The 20,781-nt window shown below is 55.8% G+C and overlaps 1 protein-coding gene across 2 annotated transcripts in view; it reads right to left on the minus strand.

Annotated features, from left to right (window-relative positions):
* ADAMTS17 (ADAM metallopeptidase with thrombospondin type 1 motif 17) overlaps positions 1-20,781 on the minus strand; it is an 88,109-nt gene that overhangs the window by 37,015 nt on the left and 30,313 nt on the right. The window contains exons 8-12 of one of the 2 annotated variants that reach the window (XM_079764018.1): positions 15,250-15,355; positions 11,245-11,385; positions 10,324-10,474; positions 4,638-4,739; positions 3,075-3,220 (exon numbers count right to left, since the gene is read on the minus strand). In XM_079764018.1, the coding sequence (XP_079620144.1) occupies positions 3,075-3,220; positions 4,638-4,739; positions 10,324-10,474; positions 11,245-11,385; positions 15,250-15,355 (646 nt within the window). Of the gene's footprint in view, positions 1-3,074; positions 3,221-4,637; positions 4,743-10,323; positions 10,475-11,244; positions 11,386-15,249; positions 15,356-20,781 lie in introns of both variants that reach the window. The other variant, XM_079764017.1, reaches the window with a different exon arrangement.

Raw genomic sequence — 20,781 nt, forward strand, 5'->3', positions numbered from 1 at the left:
CCGGCCTGGCCCTCACAGCTCCCCAGAGGGAGGCACCCCGCTGCGGCTGAACAGCCCCCCAGGCCGGCCCCTCCACTTCCCATTCACCTGCGGAGGGTCCCTGAAGGCGAGGAAAAGAGCCAGCCATCGCCCTTTAGAACAGGAAGTCTGGTGTTTTTAAAAATATATATTTGTACTGATTTCAGAGAGGAAGGGAGGGGGAGAATAAAGAGAAACTTCCTCGATGAGAGAGAATCATGGATCAGCTGCCTCCTGCACGCCCCACACTGGGGATCGAGCCCACAACCCGGGCCTGTGCCCTGACCCAGAATCGAACCGTGACCTCCTGGATTATAAGTCGATGCTCAACCACTGAGCCACACGGGCTGGGCAGGAAGCTCAGACAGAGCACCAAGGTGTAAATAGTACCAGACTGCTGGGCTCCCTCGGAATAAACCCGACTGGGTCAGAGCTTAGAGCTGGTCCTAAGAGGCCAGGGAGCACCCTATCCATGGGCGACAGTCTCTCGGGCACGGGGCGGGGGGGGGGGGAGGGGAGAGGGGGGCACCGGCGAAGACGGCCCTCGTGTGCAGGGGACTGGCCCGGCTCCCTGGCTGTCCACAGCATTCGGGTGGCCTCAGTGAGCAGATGGTCCCAGGCCCGCCTGACCCACCTCCCTGGCACAGTCCTTTGCAATGAGCTCCGTGCGTCAGGGGAAACACCACGAGGTGAGTGTCTGGGGGGCACTGGAAACGCAGAGGGTCACTGACTCTCAGTGAGCGGGCACCCGGGCGGGGGGCGGGCAGATGTTGGAGGGCTGCACTGAGTGGTGCCAACAGGGGTGGGTCTACCATCTATCCATCATCTACCATCCATCTACCATCTATCCATCTGTCTACCTATCTACCATCTATCTATCTATCTATCTATCTATCTATCTCCTAGTATCTATCTATCTATCTTCTATCACCTATCTATCTGTTATCTATCTACCTATCTATCATCTATCTATTATCTATCATCTATCTTCTATTTATCTATCCATCTATCATGTATCTATTATGTATCATCTATCTATCTATCTATCTATCTTCTATCACCTATATATCTGTTATCTATCTATCTACCTATCTATCATCTATCTATTATCTACCATCTATTCAGCATCTATCATCTATCTATTATCTATCATCTATCTATTATCTATCATCTATCTAATTATCATCTATTTTATCCACCTATCTTCTATCACCTATCTGTTATCTATCTATCTATCTATCTATCTATCTATCTACCTACCTACCTACCTACCTATCATCTAGCTATCTATTACCTATCACCCATCTATCATCTGTCTCCTATTGGTTCTCTTTCTCTGGGGAACCTTAATGCACCATCAGTGCTCTTAAGGGAACAGTCATTCCTAAAGCACTGAGCACCCCTGTGAGTCGGGCGCTCTGTTGGGGGCCAGAGGAAAAGGCTTTAATAGGACCAACTGTGCAGCACCGACTCCCTTAGCACCACCAGGAGGGAAAGGTGTTCCTGGCATGGACTCAACGTGAGCATAAATTTCCCTGTAACCCGGGGGCCTCCACGCTGGCCAGGGGAGCAGCCCCGAGAGATTTAGCGCCGCTGCCCCCCGCCGCCCGCCCCTGGCGCGTGTGATTTATGGGCTGGGCTCCCGCCAGGACAGCAGGGTTCGCACACAGGGGGGTTGCTAATTATTCATCAACATGACTTAATTGTGGATAAAAAGCCTTTCGGGTGAGTCATAATTTATACCGCGCTCGTTTACGGCATTAATGGGATGCAGCTGAGGGCCCCGGAGACGGCGAGCGGGCCATTTTCAGAAAGAGTGAAAAGGGGGCGTTTCGAGAGAAGAGGAAACCCACGTGGCGAGGGAAGCGTGAGTGGGCGCACACCTCGCCCCACGCGTTCCGAACCGACGCGCGAAGATGGGCCAGAGGGCCGGTGTCCCCACCGTCAGAGAAAGACGGCCTGCGAGGAAGAAGACAGCGCCGCTTCCGGTCCCAGTGCCAGGAGGACGGCTTCAGCCAGTGGTCGGCAAACTCATCAGTCCACAGAGCCAAATACCAACAGCACGACAATTGAAATTCCTTTGGAGAGCCACATGTTTTAAACTTAAACTTCTTCTAACACCACTTCTTCAAAATAGACTCGCCCAGGCCGTGGTATTTTGTGGAAGAGCCACACTCAAGGGGCATGTGGCTCGCGAGCCGCGGTTTGCCGACCACTGAGATAGCAGGTGAGCTCCTCGGCCACCCGGGCGCTCCCACAGCAGCCGGCAGCCCGAGCTGGCCGCCGTCCCCGCCTGCGGCTCCCCTGGAGTGACCTCCCCTGCGGAGCCACACGCCGCCGGCCGGAGGTCTGGCCTCCAGCTCTCCCTGGAACCCTTCTTAAAAAAGTCTTTCATTTCTATTGATTTTGTTGTTGTTGCTGTGCATCCTTCCCCCAGGGTATTTTCTGGGCTGATTTTGAGAGAGAGTGGAAGGGAGAGGGAGAGACAGAGAGAAACACCAATGGGAGACAGACACACGGATTGGCTGCCTCCTGCACGCACCCGACGGGCCGGGGATGGAGCCTGAAACCGAGGTGCGTGCCCTTGACCGGAATCCAACCTGCGACCTTTCAGTCTGCAGGCCAACACTTTATCCACTGAGCCACACTGGCTAGAGATGATTGATTTGAGAGAGAGAGGAAGGGAGAGGGAGAGATAGAAACATCAATGATGAGAGAGAATCTATCATGGATCGGCTGCCTCCTGCACGCTCCCTACTGGGATGGAGCCCACAACCCGGGCATGTGCCCTGACCGGGAATGGAATCGTGACCTCCTGGCTCCTAGGGGGATGCTAACCACTGGACAATACCGGCCGGGCTCTGGAAGCCTTTGGATGGAGGTGCCTCTGTTCCCCAGAAAGAACCGGACTGAGGATGCCCCTGACATGCGCCCCGCCCCGGCCCTGGTGTAGTTCCGTTTCCTTGCGCCTCCTTGTGAGACAAACCCTGTCAGGGGCACTGAGACCCGCAGGCCGCGAGCCCCATGGAGGTGCCGGGGAGGCTGGGGGCACTCACGGGGGGTTGTCGCATTTCCTCTGCCGGAAGCGGGCTCCGGTCCCGCACGTGCGGCTGCACATGCTCCAGGCGCCCCAGGGGCTCCAGTCGCCGTCCACGTGCTCCGGGATGGGCGTCTTGCTCACGCACTCGCCCGCGCGGCACCACTGCAACACAGCAGGCCGCCCCCGTGACGAGGTGCCCGCCCCCGCGGTCCCATCGCCCGGCCCCCCTGACGTCCCAGCAGCCTGGGTCGGGGTGGGCGAGCTTGCCACCTCTGCGACCTCCCCACGCAGCGCGGCCTGACACCCACGTCCCTCGGGGCTGGGGTCTCGCCCTAAACGTCCACTTGGATTGCTCCACGCGGGTGTGCTAAGTGCCCAGCAGAGGGCGGAATCCCCGGGGCGCGTGGAGAGACCTGGGCTTGTGCGAACGTGGCTGCGTGAGAGGGCCTCTGACCCCGGAGGGCAGCGGGCCCAGCTCTGGGGCTTCGAACGTCAGGGTGGGGTTTGCTGCTTGGGGAGGACGAGCGGGCCCCACGTGGGCAACGCTGGCTTCCCTGAGGACAAGAGGAAGCCGGCCCTAAAACAGGACTTCCCAACGTGTGAGGCACGAAGCCTGGAGGGGGGGAGCTGAGGTGCCGGTTGCCAATCACAGCCTCCCCTTCGGTCTCGCCATGCCACCAGGGAGCAAGGCTGGCCCTGGACACCTCTCTTCTCTATTTTTAAAAAAATATAGTTTATTAATTTCAGAGAGGAAGGGAGAGGGAGAGAGACAGAAACATCCATGATGAGAATCATGGACCGGCTGCCTCCTGCACGCCCCCTACTGGGGATGGAGCCCGAAACCCGGGCATGTGCCCTGACCGGGAATCAAACCACGACCTCCTGGTTCATAGGTCGACGCTCAGCCACGGAGCCACACTGGCCGGGCGACACCTCTCTTCTCTAACGCTCATCCATCCCCCTGCTGCTAAGGAAGACCAGGCGGCAGGCTCGCTCTCTTAACCTTGAGCTAGCACGGAACAGCTGCTCTCATTAAATCTATTTCACCCCAGTCTTTCCTGTAAGACAAGCGACCCTGCTTTTCCATTTATGATCCATTGATGTAAAAGTTTGCAAGTAAATCCACTTGTATGACAAACAGTGTTAATTTAACAAAAATAATAAGCAGCCCGGCCGACGTGGCTCAGTAGTTGAGCGTCAATCTATGAACCAGGAGGTCACGGTTCCATTCCCGGTCAGGGCACAGGCCCGGGTTGCAGGCTCGATCTCCACTAGGGGGCGTGCAGGAGGCAGACGATCCATGACTCTCTCATCACTGTTGTTTCTCTCACTCCCCCTCTCTCTTCCTCTCTGAAATCAATTAAAAAATATATTAAAAATAATAATGAGCAAATGATTCTTGTATCTTTTAAGGAAACAAAAGGGATAATGGAAGTGGCCCTCAGCCCCGAGTGGGCTCCGTGGGCATTCCTGGGGAGGCCCAGGGGATTCCCCAGGGAACGCTGCAGACGGCTTCTTGGGAGACGTGCCCAATGCCCAGGGGACGGGGCTGCCCACTGGGATGGAGGGAGGCGGTTACCTTGTCTGCCCCACACTCGGTGCCGTCCAGGGGAGGGTCCAGCTTGGTCTTGCAGGAGGCGTCTCCTTCCACCAGGCACCACAGCCCCGCGCACATCAGATGCTGCTGACAAAGAGGAGAAACGTGACTGCCGAGAACACCGCGTGCGGGCCACAGCGGGGTCGCCGGGGGCCCAGCGATGGGTTTGGACTTGGGATTTGAAATAGGAGGGGAGGAGGAAGGTCATGAGCCTGGAGGTCAGAAAAAAAATTTAAAAGGTGCCTGGCCGGAGCGGCTCAGAGGGTGAGCATCGTCTCATGTACCAATAAAAATATATTTTTTAAACACTGTATTCTTTTTTTAAAAAAATCTGTGTCTGTATCTCTATATATATATATATATATATTGATGTCAGAGAGGAAGGGAGAGGGACAGAGAGATGGAAACATCACTGAGGAGAGTCATGGATCGGCTGCCTCCTGCACGCCCCACGCTGGGGATCGAGCCTGCAACCCGGGCATGTGCCCTTGACCGGAATTGAACCCTGACCTCCTGGTTCACTGGTAGGTGCTCAACCACTGAGCCACGCCGGCCGGGCGGTGCACTTCCTCTGACTCCTCTCTCCTCCCACTGCCCTGTGTCCTCACCGTGCTTCCCGGGATCACCTCCCAGATTCACTACTTGCACCCAAACCCCGTCTCGCGGTCGGAAAATTGAGACCAGATGTCCTTAGGGCTCTTTGAAGAGACAGTGTTTGCAGGAGGCCAAACCCAATCAACGACAAAAACACACCTGAGCTGGAGTGGGGACACGTGCCCCTCCAGGGAGGGCCGGGGGGCCTGGAGGTGCGCTTGGGGCAGCGTGAGCGTCGGGGTCCCTGTGCACAGCTGGGGCAGTCACCGCGGGGCTCGCCAAGGGCGTGCCGAGCTCAGTTCCCAGGAATCTCAAACATCTGCGTGGAACAGGCGCTGTCCACGCTGCTAATGGCAGAACGCGTCCAGGAGGGGAGGGGACAGCCCTGGCCGGTTTGGCTCAGTGGAGAGAGCATCGGCCTGAGGACTGAAGGGTCCCGAGTTCGATTCACGGTCAAGGGCACGCAACTGGGTTGCAGGCTCGATCCCCGGCCGTGGTCGGGGCACGTGCAGGAGGCAACCAATCAATGTGTCTCTCTCACATGGATGTTTCTCTCTCTATCTCTTCTCCTCCCTTCCACTCTCTCTAAGAATCAATGGAAAAATGCCCGGCTGGCGTGCCTCAGTGGTTGAGGGTTGACCTATGAACCAGGAGGTCAGGGTTCGATTCCCCATCAGGGCACAGGCCCGGGATGCAGGCTCGATCCCCAGTAGGGGCCTTACAGGAGGCAGCCGGTCCACGATTCTCTCTCATCATGGATGTTTCTAGCTCTCTCTCCCTCTCTTCCTTCCTCTCTGAAATCAATAAAAATATATTTTAAAAAAATAAATAAAACAACAAAAAAGAACCAACGGGAAAATCCCCTCAGGTGAGGAGTAACGAGAAGAGAGAGATGTGAAGGGACAGAGACAAAGGGGAAAAGGCAGGAAAGCAGCGCCCGAGGGGTGTGGACCGAGAGCTAAGAACAGCCCCAGCGCCTGTTTCCAAGGATGTGGGAGCTGCCCTGGGCCCGAGAGAAGTTGATGATTCAAGCGGAATACTGCGCATTGGGTTCAGGAAAGCCCCCGCGCCCCATGTGAGCGGGAAAGAGATGAGAGCCCGGGGCACAGCACCAGCTGGTCCCGTAGAGAGCGACAGGCGGCACCTCATTAAACGGCTGATTCCGCGCCCCCTGACCCGAGAGCTCTGGGGACACGGCTGAGGCAGGAGGAATGTATGGGGCGGGGGCTGGGGGTTAGGAGACATAACGGGCCCTGCAGGAGAGGGAGGAAGAAGGCGGCGGGAACTGTTTATTATGCATTTTATAGACAGCGCTTTCCCATAAAACTTTCCTAAGCATCAAAAAAAAAAAAAAAAAGGGAGAATGAGGTCAGGCAAAGATGTCTTCAACAGAACACAAAACGTCTGAACTATAACAAGAAACACTAATGAATTATATTATATTAAAATGAGGAACTTCTGCCCGGCTGGTGTGACTCAGTGGTTGAGCGTCAACCTATGAACCAGGAGGTCACGGTTCGATTCTCGGTCAGGGCACATGCCCGGGTTGCAAGCTCCATCCCCAGTAGGGGGCGTGCAGGAGGCAGCGGATCCATGATTCTCTCATCATCGATGTTTCTATCTCTCTCTCTTCCTTCCTCTCTAAAAATCAATGGAAAAAAAATATATATGTAAAACGCACATTAAAACAGTTTCTGCAGATAAAGGTGCAGTGACCCAAGCCGAATCAGGGGTGGGAGTGCCCAGGGTCCCCCAACTCCCCGCCCCAGGAGCAGTCCTTAAGTAGCAGTGGAATGCCATTGACCGGCACAAAGCGTCAGAGAAATGAAACTGCTCCCTGGTTCTGTTCCCTCACTGGCTGCCTTCAATGTTTGCCACGGGGACGTCATGTCAAGTGCATTGTGCTGCAAAGGCCCTCGAGATGCTGTGTAACAAACACGCCCGGGGCAGCTGCCTTCCCCGGGACGCTGAGGCACTGTGGGGAGGTGTGGGTCCCTCGGAAGAAAGACACCCCTGCTCGTTCATTCCAGGCTTGACCTTGTCTCTCTTAGCTGGCTGTGCCCCTGTGAAGTCCCCTCCAGGTGGTCTCGATCCCCTTCCTCGCGCGGCACCGCTGAGTGCATGGAGAGACGCTCTGACTCAACGCAGTGCTGACGGGAAGGGTTATGTAAAAACCCTCCGAAATATGCTGCTGATAACACCAGCCAAGAGGGAGATAAAGTAAAACGCTAAGCGCTGGCACTGCAAGTGACTAATCCACATTTTCCACACAGACGCCTGCAGTTTGAAGCCCTTCCCCGCGCCGGCATGCCAGGCCTGCTTCTGGAAGGTTCCGTGAGTCCCGGGTTTGGTCACTCCTTGCATGTTCCTAAAGGCTGTGGCAGAGACCACCATCACCTGGCTGGGGCTGGCTGGGGCTGGCTGGGGCCACCTGGTGCAGGGGGAAGGGGGACGGCTTGGGGGAGGGCAGGGCCAGGGCACCCAGGCGTGCAGCCGGCCAGGGGAACAGGCATGAGGGAGAGCGCAGAGCGGGAGAGCGCTCCGAGGAGGATGTCTACTGTAAACGCTCAAACGCTTCTGGAAAATTGGGGCCATCTGCTGCCAAAGCCCCATAGTTCTGAGAGGAGCTGCAGCTGCCGGGCAGGAAGCTGGGACCGAGGCAGGCACGGCGGCATTCACCCTGGCATCCGACCCAGCTTCCTACCGCACGGCCTGGCCCGTCTGTCTGAGGGGCAGGGCGAGGCTCCCGTCCGGCTGCCGCCCTCTCTGGCCAGGTGTGGCCGTGGGTGTTAAAGGGGCAGGCTTCGTTTAGATCGGTAGTTCCTAAATCGAGCTGAGCGTGACAACCCCGGGAAAGACGTATCAAAAGAAATACCTGGACCGGCCGGTGTGGCTCAGTGGTTGAGCGTTGACCCATGAACCAAAAGGTCACGGTTGGATTTCCGGTCAGGGCATATGTCCAGGTTATGGGCTTGATCCCCAGTAGGAGATCTCATCATTGATGATTCTCTCTCTCCACCCTCACTCCCTTCCTCTCTGAAATCAATAAAAATATATTTTAAAAAAACACAAAACGATACCCACAGCATGCCGAGGTTAAGAAGTACAGAGCAGTAATTGCAGATAGTCCCTGGGATGTAAAGTACAGCAGAGGGAATATAGTCAGTAACATTGTAATTATTATGCATGGGGCCTGGCTGGTGTGGCTCAGTGGTTGAGCATCGACCTATGAACCAGGAGGTCAAGGTTCGATTCCCAGGTTGCAGGCTTGATCCCCAGTAGGGGGCGTGCAGGAGGCAGCCGATCCATGATTCTCTCTCCTCATTGATGTTTCTCTCTCTCTCTCTCCCTCTCCCTTCCTCTCTGACATCAATACAAATATATTTGTAAAAAATCACTTAAAAACAATGGGGGCCGGGAGGGGGCAATGCCACGCTGTTCCTTCCAGCTGTCACCACCCGCAGTCTCACCTTGAGGGAGACCCTGCTCTGCAGGGACTGCTGACAAGGACAGGAGTGACTTGTCGGCATAAGAAAAAAAAAAAAAAAAAAAGACCGGACTGGCTCATCGGTCAAGTTCGTCTCCCCTTTCTAATAAATATTTACTACCCGCTGTTTATAACGTGCAGGTTTGGACTTTCTTGAAACGCTTTCCTGAATTAAAAACATCACATTACCATTGGCTAAAAGAGGAGACGGCTCTATTTGCCAAGGACTTGGAACAAGTGCCAATGAGGCGATGCCAATGAGTTTTGGTTTTTTTTTGTTTTTTGCACTTCTTATTTCCATGGGCAGCTCTAAGCGCACAGCACCAGCCTCTGCACACAAGGGAGACGCGATGCTGGTGGTGGTGGTGGGGGGGCGGCGTGTCTCCAGGGCCCTAACTGCCTTGGTTCTCTGCCTGCAGGTGTTCCAGGAAGCAGGGCCTGGCGCACAGGGGAAGCCAGGTGCTCCCACGCCGCCGGAAGCAGCGTTTTCCCAGAGTCCTTCACCCCAAACCTTAGGGCGAGGAAATGGCCTTTTTAGGCTCCAAATGGTGAATGCCAAAAGAACGCACATGGAGTCCAGTGGAAGGAGGTTCTGGGTTCAAATTTCACCTGAAGAACAGCCCGGCCGGCGTGGCTCCGTGGTTGAGCGTCGACCTATGAGCCAGGAGGTCAGGGCCGATTCCCGCTCAGGGCACATGCCCGGGTTGTGAGGTCGATCTCCACTGTGGGGCGTGCAGGAGGCAGCCGATCCATGATTCTCTCTCATCATTGCTGTTTCTCTCTCTCTCTCCCCCTCCCTTCCTCTCTGAAATCAATAAAAATATATATATATATTTTTTTTTTTGATTTTTTACAGAGAGGAAGGGAGAGGAGAGGGATAGAGAGCTAGAAACATCGATGAGAGAGAATCATCGACCAGCTGCCTCCTGCACACCCCCTACCAGGGATGTGCCCGCAGCCAACGTACATGCCCTTGACCGGAATCGAACCTGGGACCTTTCAGTCCGCAGACCGACGCTCTATCCATTGAGCCAAACCGGTTTTGGCTAAAAATATATTTTTTTAAAAAAAGAAGAAGAGTAATAACTCCCGCAGGCCGGCACATGCCTTGGGGGACAAATGCTGAACCGCTACTCCCAGGCACCCAGAACCTGGCCTCCCACAAGGAGGCACCGGGTGGGGACTCTGAGCCCCTTCTCAGAGTACTATCTGTCCATGCATAATGATGAAGGACAGAAGGTTACCAAGGAAACAATTCAATGCAAATATAATTCCAAATACAAAATAACTACAAAGGCATACGATAGCAATGTGGGTTTCTTAGTGAACACGTTACATAACAAAACCTGACTCTGAGTGTACGAGCGTGTGTATACGTGCACCCGTGTGTGCACTCGGCTCTCCAGGCATGCACTGTGCCAATGCCCATGATGGTAGACGTATATGCATGCCTGCTTGTGTATGTGCATATACATGTGTGTGGATGCATATACACGTGTGTGCGTGCACAGGTGCGTGGAGTGTGAATACCTGTGTCCTCCACGCGCTCCTGCCTGGGCCGCCCCACCCCCCACCCGGGCCGCTTACCTCCATGTTTCTGCAGAAGGTGGCGTTGGTGCCAAACAGGATCTGGCACTGCTCATTGGCGCTGTAGTGCATGCCAGGCAGCTTGTGAGGGAGGCGCACGGCATGCTGGCTCCGGGGGTCCGTGAACAGCAAGCAGGTGCTGACTTTCGACCTGAAACAGACAAGAGGTAAGTCGACACGCAAATGCCTGGGTCTTTGTTTTGATTTTGAGTCACTGAGAAGGCTGCGCCTCCACATTCCTTATGGGATGCCCGGCCGGTGTGGCGGTGGTTGAGCGTCGACCTAGGAACCAGGAGGTCACACTCAGGGCACACGCCCAGGTTGCGGGCTCCATCCCCAGTGTGGGGTGTGCAGGAGGCAGCCGATCCATGATTCTCTCCCATCATGGATGTCTCTCTCTCACTCTCCCTTCCTCTCTCCAATCAGTAAGAAACACTGAACGAGCCCTTGTCCCTGGTGAAGGCGCGTCCCTGTCACAGGAGCCTGGGTGTGGAGCGCATCTGTCTGCTCCAGCCACGGCCACCGCCGCAGTGGTGTCCACTCACGGTCACACACGGCAGAGAGAGGAAGCAGCTCCAGGCACGGTCACGGTGCTGATATTTCCATCAACCAACAAGCATTTTTTAATATGAGCTGGGTGCCCAACGTCATATCAGATGCCTGCGCCTCGCAGGACGCGCACATCACACCAGGCGCACACGGCCCACCAGGTTCACACATCACACCAGGTGCACACGTCACACCCGGTGCACACGAGGGAGAAAGCGTGGCCGATACGGGAGGCCCTGCCCTGACCATGCTTCAGGGCAGCTGAGCATTCTGAGATCCATTGCCCCTTCCCACACGTGCGGAGGCCCCGTGGTGCGTCTCCTGGAAGCACTTTCCATTGCATGGAAGGCACAGAGGGACTCCAGGACTTACTTGAGGAAGTTTTCAAGGTCATCTCGACTGCAGGAGGACCAAGAGAGGTCGCTGGGGTTCCGGCCTTTCACCCACTCCCCCGACATGATGTGGGACCTGCCGGCGCAGGACGAGTGGTCGTCGTCGTGGTTCATGCCCAAGCTGCCGAGGAAGGAAGAGGGGACAGGGACACTTATCCTACGGGCTTCTCACCTCTGCTTCCAGGGTCCAGCATCCAATCCGCCCTCCCCCCCCCCCTTTTTAAAATTGATTTCAGAGAGGAAGGGAGAGGGAGAGAGAGAGAGAAACATCAATGATGAGGGAGAATCATGGATCGGCTGCCTCCTGCACACCCCCTACTGGAGATCAAGCCTGCAACTCGGGCATGTGCCCTTGACCGTGACCTCCTGGTTCATAGGTCGATGCTCAACCACTGAGCCACACTGTCCAGGGCCCACTGATGTTCCTTCCAAACCTACTTGTGTCAGTCATGCTTGCTACTTGGCGGCTAAAAATGGTCAACCGCTAAGTAAGCGCCTGGTGAAGCTCCAGTTTGATGGACTAGCCCTGGGGCTGGGAGCGTGGCATTTGCCTTTAAATGAAGGACTGCTTGACCGAGAGGCTCGTGTTATTGTAGGTTTGCATCCCAGGCGTCCATTCCTCTGGCAGCGCCATAGTTCACAAAAACGAGGCGTGTGAAGCGCACACTGTAATTTTAACGTCAAGGGGCTGTGGGATTCGGGACACGGACTGGCCTCCTGTCACATGGGGCCCAGACGCATCCCACACAATAACTCAGGGCCGGGGTCTGACTGGGTCTGGAGACAAGGAGCACGCTGCTTCTCCCCAAACCCTACGTGTCTGAGGCGCTACGGAAGTGGCAGTTTTAGGAGGCTCTCAGCCTGCCTGTCCCTCTCAGAAGGTTTGGGATTTAAAAAAATATTCAACGTTTTTATTGATTTTCAGCGAGGAAGAGAGAAGGGGCGGGGGGAGAGGGAGGGGGGGGGAGAGAGAGAGAGAGAGAGAGAGAGAGAGAGAGAGAGAGAGAGAGAGAGAGATCCATGATGATAGAGAACCATGGATCGGCTGCCTCCTGCACGCCCCCTAGTGGTGATGGAGTGCACAGCCTGGACATGTGCCCTGACTGGGAATCGAACCAGCAACCTCTTGGTGCACAGCATGAGGCTCAACCACTGAGCCACCACAGTCGGGCCTGAATTCACTTTAGAGGCAAAGACCAATACACTCTCCATAGGGACACAGGGACTATGCTAATGGCAAAGCTAGATATGACCGAATACTGGACGGAGAGCTTCTCATTCAAGCCCAGCGCTTCCTGCACTCAGGGAATAAAAGTCTTGCCCAGCCGGGGTGGCTCAGTGGTTGAGCATCAACCTCTGAACCAGGAGGTCAAGGTTCCATTCCCAGTCAGGGCACGTGCCTGGGTTGCGGGCTCCATCCCTGTGCAGGAGGCAGCCGATCGATGATTCTCTCTCATCCTTGATGTTTCTCTCTCTCTCTCCCTCCCTCTTCATTCCTCTCTGAAATCAATAAAAATACATTAAACAAAAAAATTATCCCGTAGCTTGCTTACTTTCAATGTAAAAGAAAGAAATAATCAAAATACTTAGATGCCACCCCGGCAAATGAAGTGCATGGGAGAAACATCTGGACCCTTTACAGCTCCCCGGGAAATCCAGGCGCACAGTTTCGGCGCGTCCAGGGAGCGCACTGCGGTTGGTGGAATCTGGCCCTGCCCCAAGTTCAAGGCCCACACGTTTCACCTACGGACTAGACCCTGAGGGTGGAGAGTCTCAGGAACGGAGGGGTTTCAGACGTGGAAACCTCCTCCTGCTCAATTATGAAACGCTCCTCTGAGGGGCTTTCCGTGAAGTGCGGTCTCTCTAGACGCCAAAGATTTGTTGTTGAAATTTCCACACCATTGAAACCCTGGCGGCTTTGTTACTGCTCTTTCTTTTCCATTTGTTTATTTATTTATTTATTTAGAGGCTCTTCTGAAGCAATCCTTTTTATCTTTAAAAAAAAACAAACTTCACTTCCCCTAGTGCAAATTATAGGCTCCTTGCAGTTAATCACGCCTGCTTCAACTGGCATTCGAGGTGCAGGATAAAAATAGCTTCTCCTGGCCGCCTTAATGATGGTGTACGCAGCTCTCAGCTCGCCCCCAAAGCCCCTCCGGATTCCGGCTCGGAGCAGCCGTCCTGGGAAGAGGGTGGGATGCCGTCTCCGGCAACGCCAGGAGCGGCGCCCAAGCGGTAATTGGTGTTTTCACTAGCGGCAACTTTGAGGCCGATGAGGGGTTATTCGAGCGGCAACTTTGTAGCGGAGAGGAGGTTATTAAGACAGGGAAGGAGCGGCCACTTTGTAGCGGAGAGCGGGTTATTAAGACAGGGAAGGAGGTCCTCCCTGCAGAATCCCATCCGGGATGTAGAAGGCAAAGGGGTTCCGGGCCCAGAGCCTCTCAGTGTGTGGTTCCCCCAGAGACACGGAGCCCCCCAGTGTGGGTGTCTCCAAGCACAGGTGAGGACGACCAGGGAGGGCGGGAGAGATTTCAAAATCAGGGTGCGGAAGCTGTTCTAGTAAACAAACCCCCATGGAAAATACTTCATTTATTTTAAATATGTTTTCATTGATTGGCGAGAGAGAGAAAAAGAGGGAGAGAGAGAGATAGAAACAATGATGAGAGAGAGAGAGATCCATGGATCGGCTGCCTCCTGCACGCCCCACACTGGGGATGGCGCCTGCGACCCGGGCATGTGCCCTGACCGGGAATCGAACAACCGTGACCTCCTGGTTCATAGGTCGACGCTCAAGCACGGAGCCATGGGGCCGGGCTTCAAGCAGTGTCCTTGCCTCGCCTTGGACTCTGCGTCCAGGGTCAGACGCCAAAGGAAATCTTGGTGATTTCCATGCGATTCCTGGCACTGCTGGGCAGTGGGAAATCCCCGCTTAGGGCACAAAGGCCACTTGAACGGGGCCGCCAGCCAGAAGCTCCTGCGGCTCCGGAAGCTGTCCCGCCCCTCCCGTTCACAATCTCCCCAGACAGGGGCAGAAGGAGAGCCTGCTGTGGCTGGTGTGGGAGAGGGAGGCGGGGGCGGGAAAGGAGGGGGCCCTCCTCGGAAGCCAGTCCTGCCGCTCAGGGCGGACACCGGAGGAGGAGGAGGGACGTGGCCGAGGCGGACGGCAGGGAGGACGGGAGCGGGCTTGCCCATGAATGCATGGCAAGACCCGGCAACGCTCAGCAGCACGTGGAGAAAGTATAATCACAAGAGGACGGGAGCCCCAGCGTTTTGTCCGGTTCTGGAAGCTGGAGCAGACAGACGGGGCTGGGAGGACGCTCACACGCACACTTTGGTCCGGGGGCCACGCACCTTGGCGTGAGACCGGAGCACCCTGCTCGCGTGCCCGACTGCCCCTCAGTCCGGCGCTGACGGCCCCGGGAGCTGAGTAGCAAAGCACAGAAGGACCCGGGGGGCCAGGGAGGAGCGCATCCGAAAACCGAGCCTGGACGGCCTGATGGCAAAGCAGACCCCGGCGCCGTGCCTGCCCGCAGACCCTTTTAGGCCTGCAAGAAAGACCAACCCCGACCGTCGGTGATACAACAGCCCTAATTCCAACAGGACACACCGCCCGGCCACGTGGCTCAGTGGTTGAGCATCGACCTCTGAACCAGGAGGTCAGGGTTCGATTCCCGGTCAGGGCCCATGCCCAGGTTGTGGGCTCGATCCCCAGTGTGGGGCGTGCAGGAGGCAGCCGATCCATGATTCTCTCTCATCATGGATGTTTCTCTCTCTCTCTCCCTCTCCCTTCATCTCTGAAATCAATTAAAAAATATTTAAAAAAAATAAAGATTCCAACCCTCCGAGCCTGCGGCTGGGGGAGCTTGGGGTCCACGCCGTGGAAGCAGCAGAGGCGCGGGGCAGCACGGACCCCGCCCGCGGGGAACTGGAGCGCAGAGACACGTCCGCGGAGAGGCGTTAGACAGGCCGAGGGCCCCACACTTACTTGTGGCCCAGCTCGTGGGCGATGGTGAAGGCGAGGTTGAGGCCGTTGTCCTCGGCGAGCACACACTTCCTCTTGGCGCTGCACACGCCTCCTAAGTAAGCGATGCCTGCAGCGGGGACACAGACACGGCCTTCAGAGTCCGGGTCCGCCCCCGCCAGGAAGGCCCCGACCCGCACGTCACGCACGGCGAAGAGAGGGCAGACGGGGTGACGAGGGGCACGGACCGGGCCTGCCTTCCGGAGCTCACAGCGGGATCGGTGGGCACGCGACGCTCCTGCCTCAGCCTAGTAATAACAGTAACACAACAGATGCCTATCAAGTGTTTTTCTAAAAAAATTTTAAGTATATTTTTATTGATGTCAGAGAGGAAGGGAGAGGAAGGGAGGAGGAGGGAGAGAGAGAAATATCCATGATGAGAGAGAATCATGGATCGGCTGCCTCCTGCACGTCCTACCCTGGGGATGGAGCCCGCACCCCGGGCATGTGCCCTGACCCGGAATCGAACCGTGACCTCCTGGTTCCTAGGTCGATGTTCAACCCCTGAGCCACGCCGGCCGGGTAACATCCTCCTTGTGGATATCATTTCACCCTGGGGTGGACCTGAGCCACTCCCTCCCGCCTGGTCCCTCCAGCAGCCCCCGACCCGCTCGCTAGCCTCCCCGCCGCAGGGAGACGCGCTGACCCGGGGTCCACCGAGCCGGGCACCACTCCGTGTGTCCACTTTCACTAGAAACCAGCAACACGCGGGGCCCGGGGGAGAACGTTCGGATGAAAGGGACAGAGAATGGCTTTTGGCCGTGTGATGCTGCCTTGCTCATGGACATCCCAACCCAGCCTTGCAGGTGACCGTGACCTCCAGCAAGGACGCCGTCTGGCTCCTCGGGGCCTTCCAGGTCATCTCTCTGGTTTTATTTAAAAAAAAAAAAAAAACACCCAAAACATTCTTTGTGGCTTGTTGTGAAGTGGCCAGCAGTGAGCCAGACGCACACTCCCACGCAGCCCTGCCGGTATGCATGTGCAGTGCACACACACACACACACACATGCACACACACATGCATGCACGCATGGGTGCACACACGCGCGCGCACATGCATGCACACACTTGCATGCACACATGGGTGCACACACATACACACACACACACACACACACGCACCCACGTGCGCTTAAAGCCACACCCAGCAGCACCATCCCAGGCCCAGGCCAGGCCTCCGGGGCCAATAAATTAATTACAAACAATCCGATGAGCACGCCCGGGAGAAGCCGTCTGGCGAGGGGGTAAGGGCGACAGCCAAGGCCGGCTGTGCCGAGCCTGCCGTCCCCGGGGCGTCTGCTGACCCAGCACACTCACCGCCACACGGACACGACCCCAGCCTCCGCCGCACCTGGGCCGGAGCAGGCGGCCCCAGTCCCCACTCCCCACTCTGCTGAGGTAACGCACAGGCTAGGGAGCCGCTCAGCACAGAGCCTTCCAGTAATTGCCTTTTAATTTGCCCAAGGCGCAGAGGAGTTCTGGAAAGCTAGAAACAAAGGCTCGGTTTAGTTTTTTTTAAAAAAAAGTTCTCACACGAGGGTGGATGAAGGTCCAGGGCTATTTTTTTCCAATTGACTTTTTTAAAAAATATATTTTTATTGATTTCAAAGAGGAAGGGAGAGAGAGATAGAAACATCAATGATGAGAATCACTGATTGGCTACCTCCCGCATGCCCCCCACCGGGGATCGAGCCCGCAACCCCAGGCATGCGCCCCTGACTGGAATTGAACCCAGGACCCTCTGGTCCGCAGGCCAATGCTCCATCCACTGAGCCAAACCAGCCAGGGCTCAATTGACTTTTAAATAGAGAGGGAGGGGGAGAGAGAGAAACATCCATGATGAGAATCATGGACTGGCTGCCTCCTGCACGCCCCCCTACTGGGGGATGGAGCCCGCAACCGGGGCATGTACCCTGACCATGAATCGAATCGTGACCTCCTGGTTCATAGGACAAGGTTCAATCCACTAAGCCACACAGGCCGGGCAAGGTCCAGTGCTTTTTATTTACTTTTTTATTTGTATTGATTTCAGAGAGGAAGGGAGAAGATATAGAGAGAAACATCCATGATGAGAGAGAATCATGGATCGGCTGCCCCCTGAACACCCCACACTGGGGATCGAGCCCGCAACCCGGGCATGTGCCCTTGACCGGAATCGAACCTGAGACCCTTCAGTCCGCAGGCCGACTCTCTATCCACTGAGCTAAACCAGCCAGGGCGGTCCAGTGCTTTTTACGATTCACTGCGATTGTGAGCACCCTGGTCCTGGAGCCGAGCGAGGGAAAGAGAAAGAAAGGGCCCGGACACACCCGAGTGCATTTACGGGCGACGGTGCGCAAGCGCGCGGAGTCCCACAGCCACGTCGGGGGGACCCCAGGCTGCTGTAAAGTAAGGGCTGCAGGGTCAAAGGGGCACGAAACCAGGAGCTCCAGCGGGAAGCAAAGGCCACGCTGTTCCCCGTTCCCCGAGGGAAACAGCCGTCCAGAGGGAGGGTGAGCTGCCGGCTGGCAGAGACCCCATCACTCCGGCTGCAAAGGCGCCAACCGGCAAACACCCACCTAATCCCCACATCGGAGCTCGTCCACAAAAGAGGAAAACTCAGCCCGGCCGGCGTGGCTCAGTGGTGGTTGAGTGTCGACCTATGAGCCAGGAGGTCGCGGTTTGATTCCCGGTCAGGGCACAGGCCTGAGTCGTGGGCTCAGGGGTGCAGGAGGCAGCCCGTCAATGATTCTTGCATCATTGATGTTTCTCTCCCCCTCTCCCTCCCTCTCTGAAATCAATAAAAATATATTCAAAAAAATAAAAGCATCAATTGCACATGCTGGCAGAGCTTCTTGGAACACAAGGGAAGCCGGAAGGCAATAGCATTTATTAGGGTCCTGTCCACGGGCAGGTGTTGCTCGAATGCTTGGCCCTTCCTGACTTGGCAAGGGTCATGGCCCCATTTCACAGACGGAGAAATGGAGGCTGGGCCACCAACCTCAGATAGAAGCAGGGCTCTCTTTCTCCAACACTCGAGCTCCTCCAGGCAAACCCCAGGCCTCCCTCACCAAAGTTCTGATAAACCAACGACAGTGAATAATCTTTTCAGACTCAGAAGATTTCCCTAAACCTTAATGTGTTTATACAGAGACGTGGGTGGGATGGAGGAGAGGTTCCACGTGGCCAGGTCCAAATGCTCTTAATCCTAAAGATAAAAAGACTCAAGGGATAGAGGCAGTAATATTAACAGCAGTTACCTCCAAGAAATGGTGAAGTCATTATAGCTCTTTTTAATTGTCTCCTCCTTTCTGTGTGTGGCTTAAACCGAATAGAACGAATATGTACTTGCTATGAAGACTGAAGGTATTGGCTATATTTCACTTTCCCAGGAGACATGGGACAGAGGCAGAGGAGGTGCGCACACACACGAGAGTCCTCCAGGCCCGGCCGGCGTGGCTCCGTGGCTGAGCATCGACCTCTGAACCAGGAGGTCACGGTTCGATTCCCGGTCAGGGCACATGCCCAGGTTGTGGGCTCGATCCCTAATTAGGGGCGTGCAGGAGGCAGCTGATCCATGATTCTTTCTCCCCCCCTCTCCCTTCCTCTCTGAAATCAATAAAAAAAAAAGTGTATATATATTTTTAAAGTCCCCTAGATTTTGATTCTGATATGAAGGAAGTTCACGGTCAACACACAATTGTGTGCTTCTATCCCAACTCCCTCTCTCCTACACCCCTGGCAAAACACATTCTTTAAATCGGAGATGCTGAGGACAGGCAAGAAGGGCTGCGGCGAGTTTTTCCCGAACGGAGACCGCGTCCCCGGGAGCCGCCCGGCCTGTCCCCCGCCGTGTCATCTCAGGGCAGACGCTCTGCCTGCGCCGCCAGCTTCCTCTTCTTGGGAGGAGCACCTTTCTGGTGCGGAAACTGGGGGCAAGGAGGTTTCCTTGTTTTCTTTGTCGGGAGAAAACTGCATGGCGTCAGCACATAATTCTTACAGACTTGCCAGGGGACTGCAGATTCCAGAAGTAAACACAGGACAGTGTAAACTCTGGTTCATCCGGCAAACAGTCCCGGGTAAACAGTCCCAGCTGCTGGCCCAGCTGCCCACGCCTCGGACCATCCTGGGCTCCCACCAACCGCTCACGGCACCAGCACCCTCCTGGTTGTCACCGGGATGCCATGTGCCAACGACAAGAAAGAAATTTACGGCTATTCACTGGCAACCACGGTGGTTGAGATCGAGTCCTGAGTTCAGGCTCATTCCCAAGTCCCCGTGCTCTAAGTGGATGGAAGTGTGATTTAAATTTGTGAACCAGCCTGGCGGGCGTGGCTCAGCGGTTGAGCCTCAACCTAGGAACCAGGAGGTCATGGTTCGATACCCAGTCAGGGCACATGCCTGGGTTCGATCCCCAGTAGGGGGTGTGTAGGAGGCAGCCGATCCGTGATTCTCTCTCATCATGGATTTTTCTCTCTCCTTCTCCCTCTCCTTTCCTCTCAAAAATAAAAAAAAAAGTTAAAAATGTAAAAATAATAAATGTGTGAGCCACGTTTAAAGGCAAATAGCGTGCCCTGGCCAGTGTGGCTCAATTGGTTGAGCATCACCCCGTGCACCGAAAGGTCGCCGGTTCGATTCCCGGTCGGGGCACATACCTGGGTTGCGGGCTCATCCCCAGTCAGGACGCCTATGGACCACGTGAGCTGTGTCTACAATTTGCCTTGACTCTATTCCAAGGACCCGTGCAATGGAATGCTCTAGAAAGTTGCCTGGGACGACCTTGACATACGGCTTCACTCCCCCTCACGCTAGCAGCTCTATTTCCACAGGAAGCATAAAATGCAAGGCCGTGCGCAGGAACGCGTGCCAAGTCAGCAGAGAAAAAAGACCCGCGTTCTCAGAATGATGAAGAAACCACACTTCTGGCGAATGCTTGGCCCAGCGAAGCCACCCTCTTGGGGATGCAAGGCGGAATTTCAAAGACCCAGGCCGAGGGTCGAGGGCAGTACGGAGGGGACTTTTGATCTAGGCCCCTCGAGGGTGGCCCTGGCTCTTGGGCCGCGCGTGGGAGTGGGGCAGGGGTGGGGGGAGGTCAGGCCAGGCCCGAGGGCGGCTCTGGGCACCAGCTCCTGAGCAAAAGTCCATAAACACTCCCCTGGCAAGGACACGAGAGCCCCTCAGTAAAGAAGTCCCCACACCCACCTCAGGAAGCCGGCTGCCATGTGGATGCTGACTCAGCACCCTGAGCTCCAGTCAACCGGCCACGAGAAGCCCTCCCTCCCGTGCCCTGAGGGGGCCTGGGCGGGGCTCCTGCTGCTGACAGGATGCGAAAATAAGGACATTGCACCTGGCCGTGTGGCTCAGTGGTTGAGTGTCAACCTATGAACCAGGAGGTTCAGGTTCGATTCCCGGTCAGGGCACATGCCTGGGTTGCAGGCATGATCCCCAGTGGGGGGCGTGCAGGAGGCAGCTGATCCGTGATGCCTTCTCATCACGGATGTTTCTATCCGTCTCTCC

The sequence above is a fragment of the Cnephaeus nilssonii genome, assembly GCF_951640355.1.
Source record: "Cnephaeus nilssonii genome assembly, chromosome: 24".
NCBI classification, from domain to species: Eukaryota; Metazoa; Chordata; class Mammalia; order Chiroptera; family Vespertilionidae; genus Cnephaeus; species Cnephaeus nilssonii.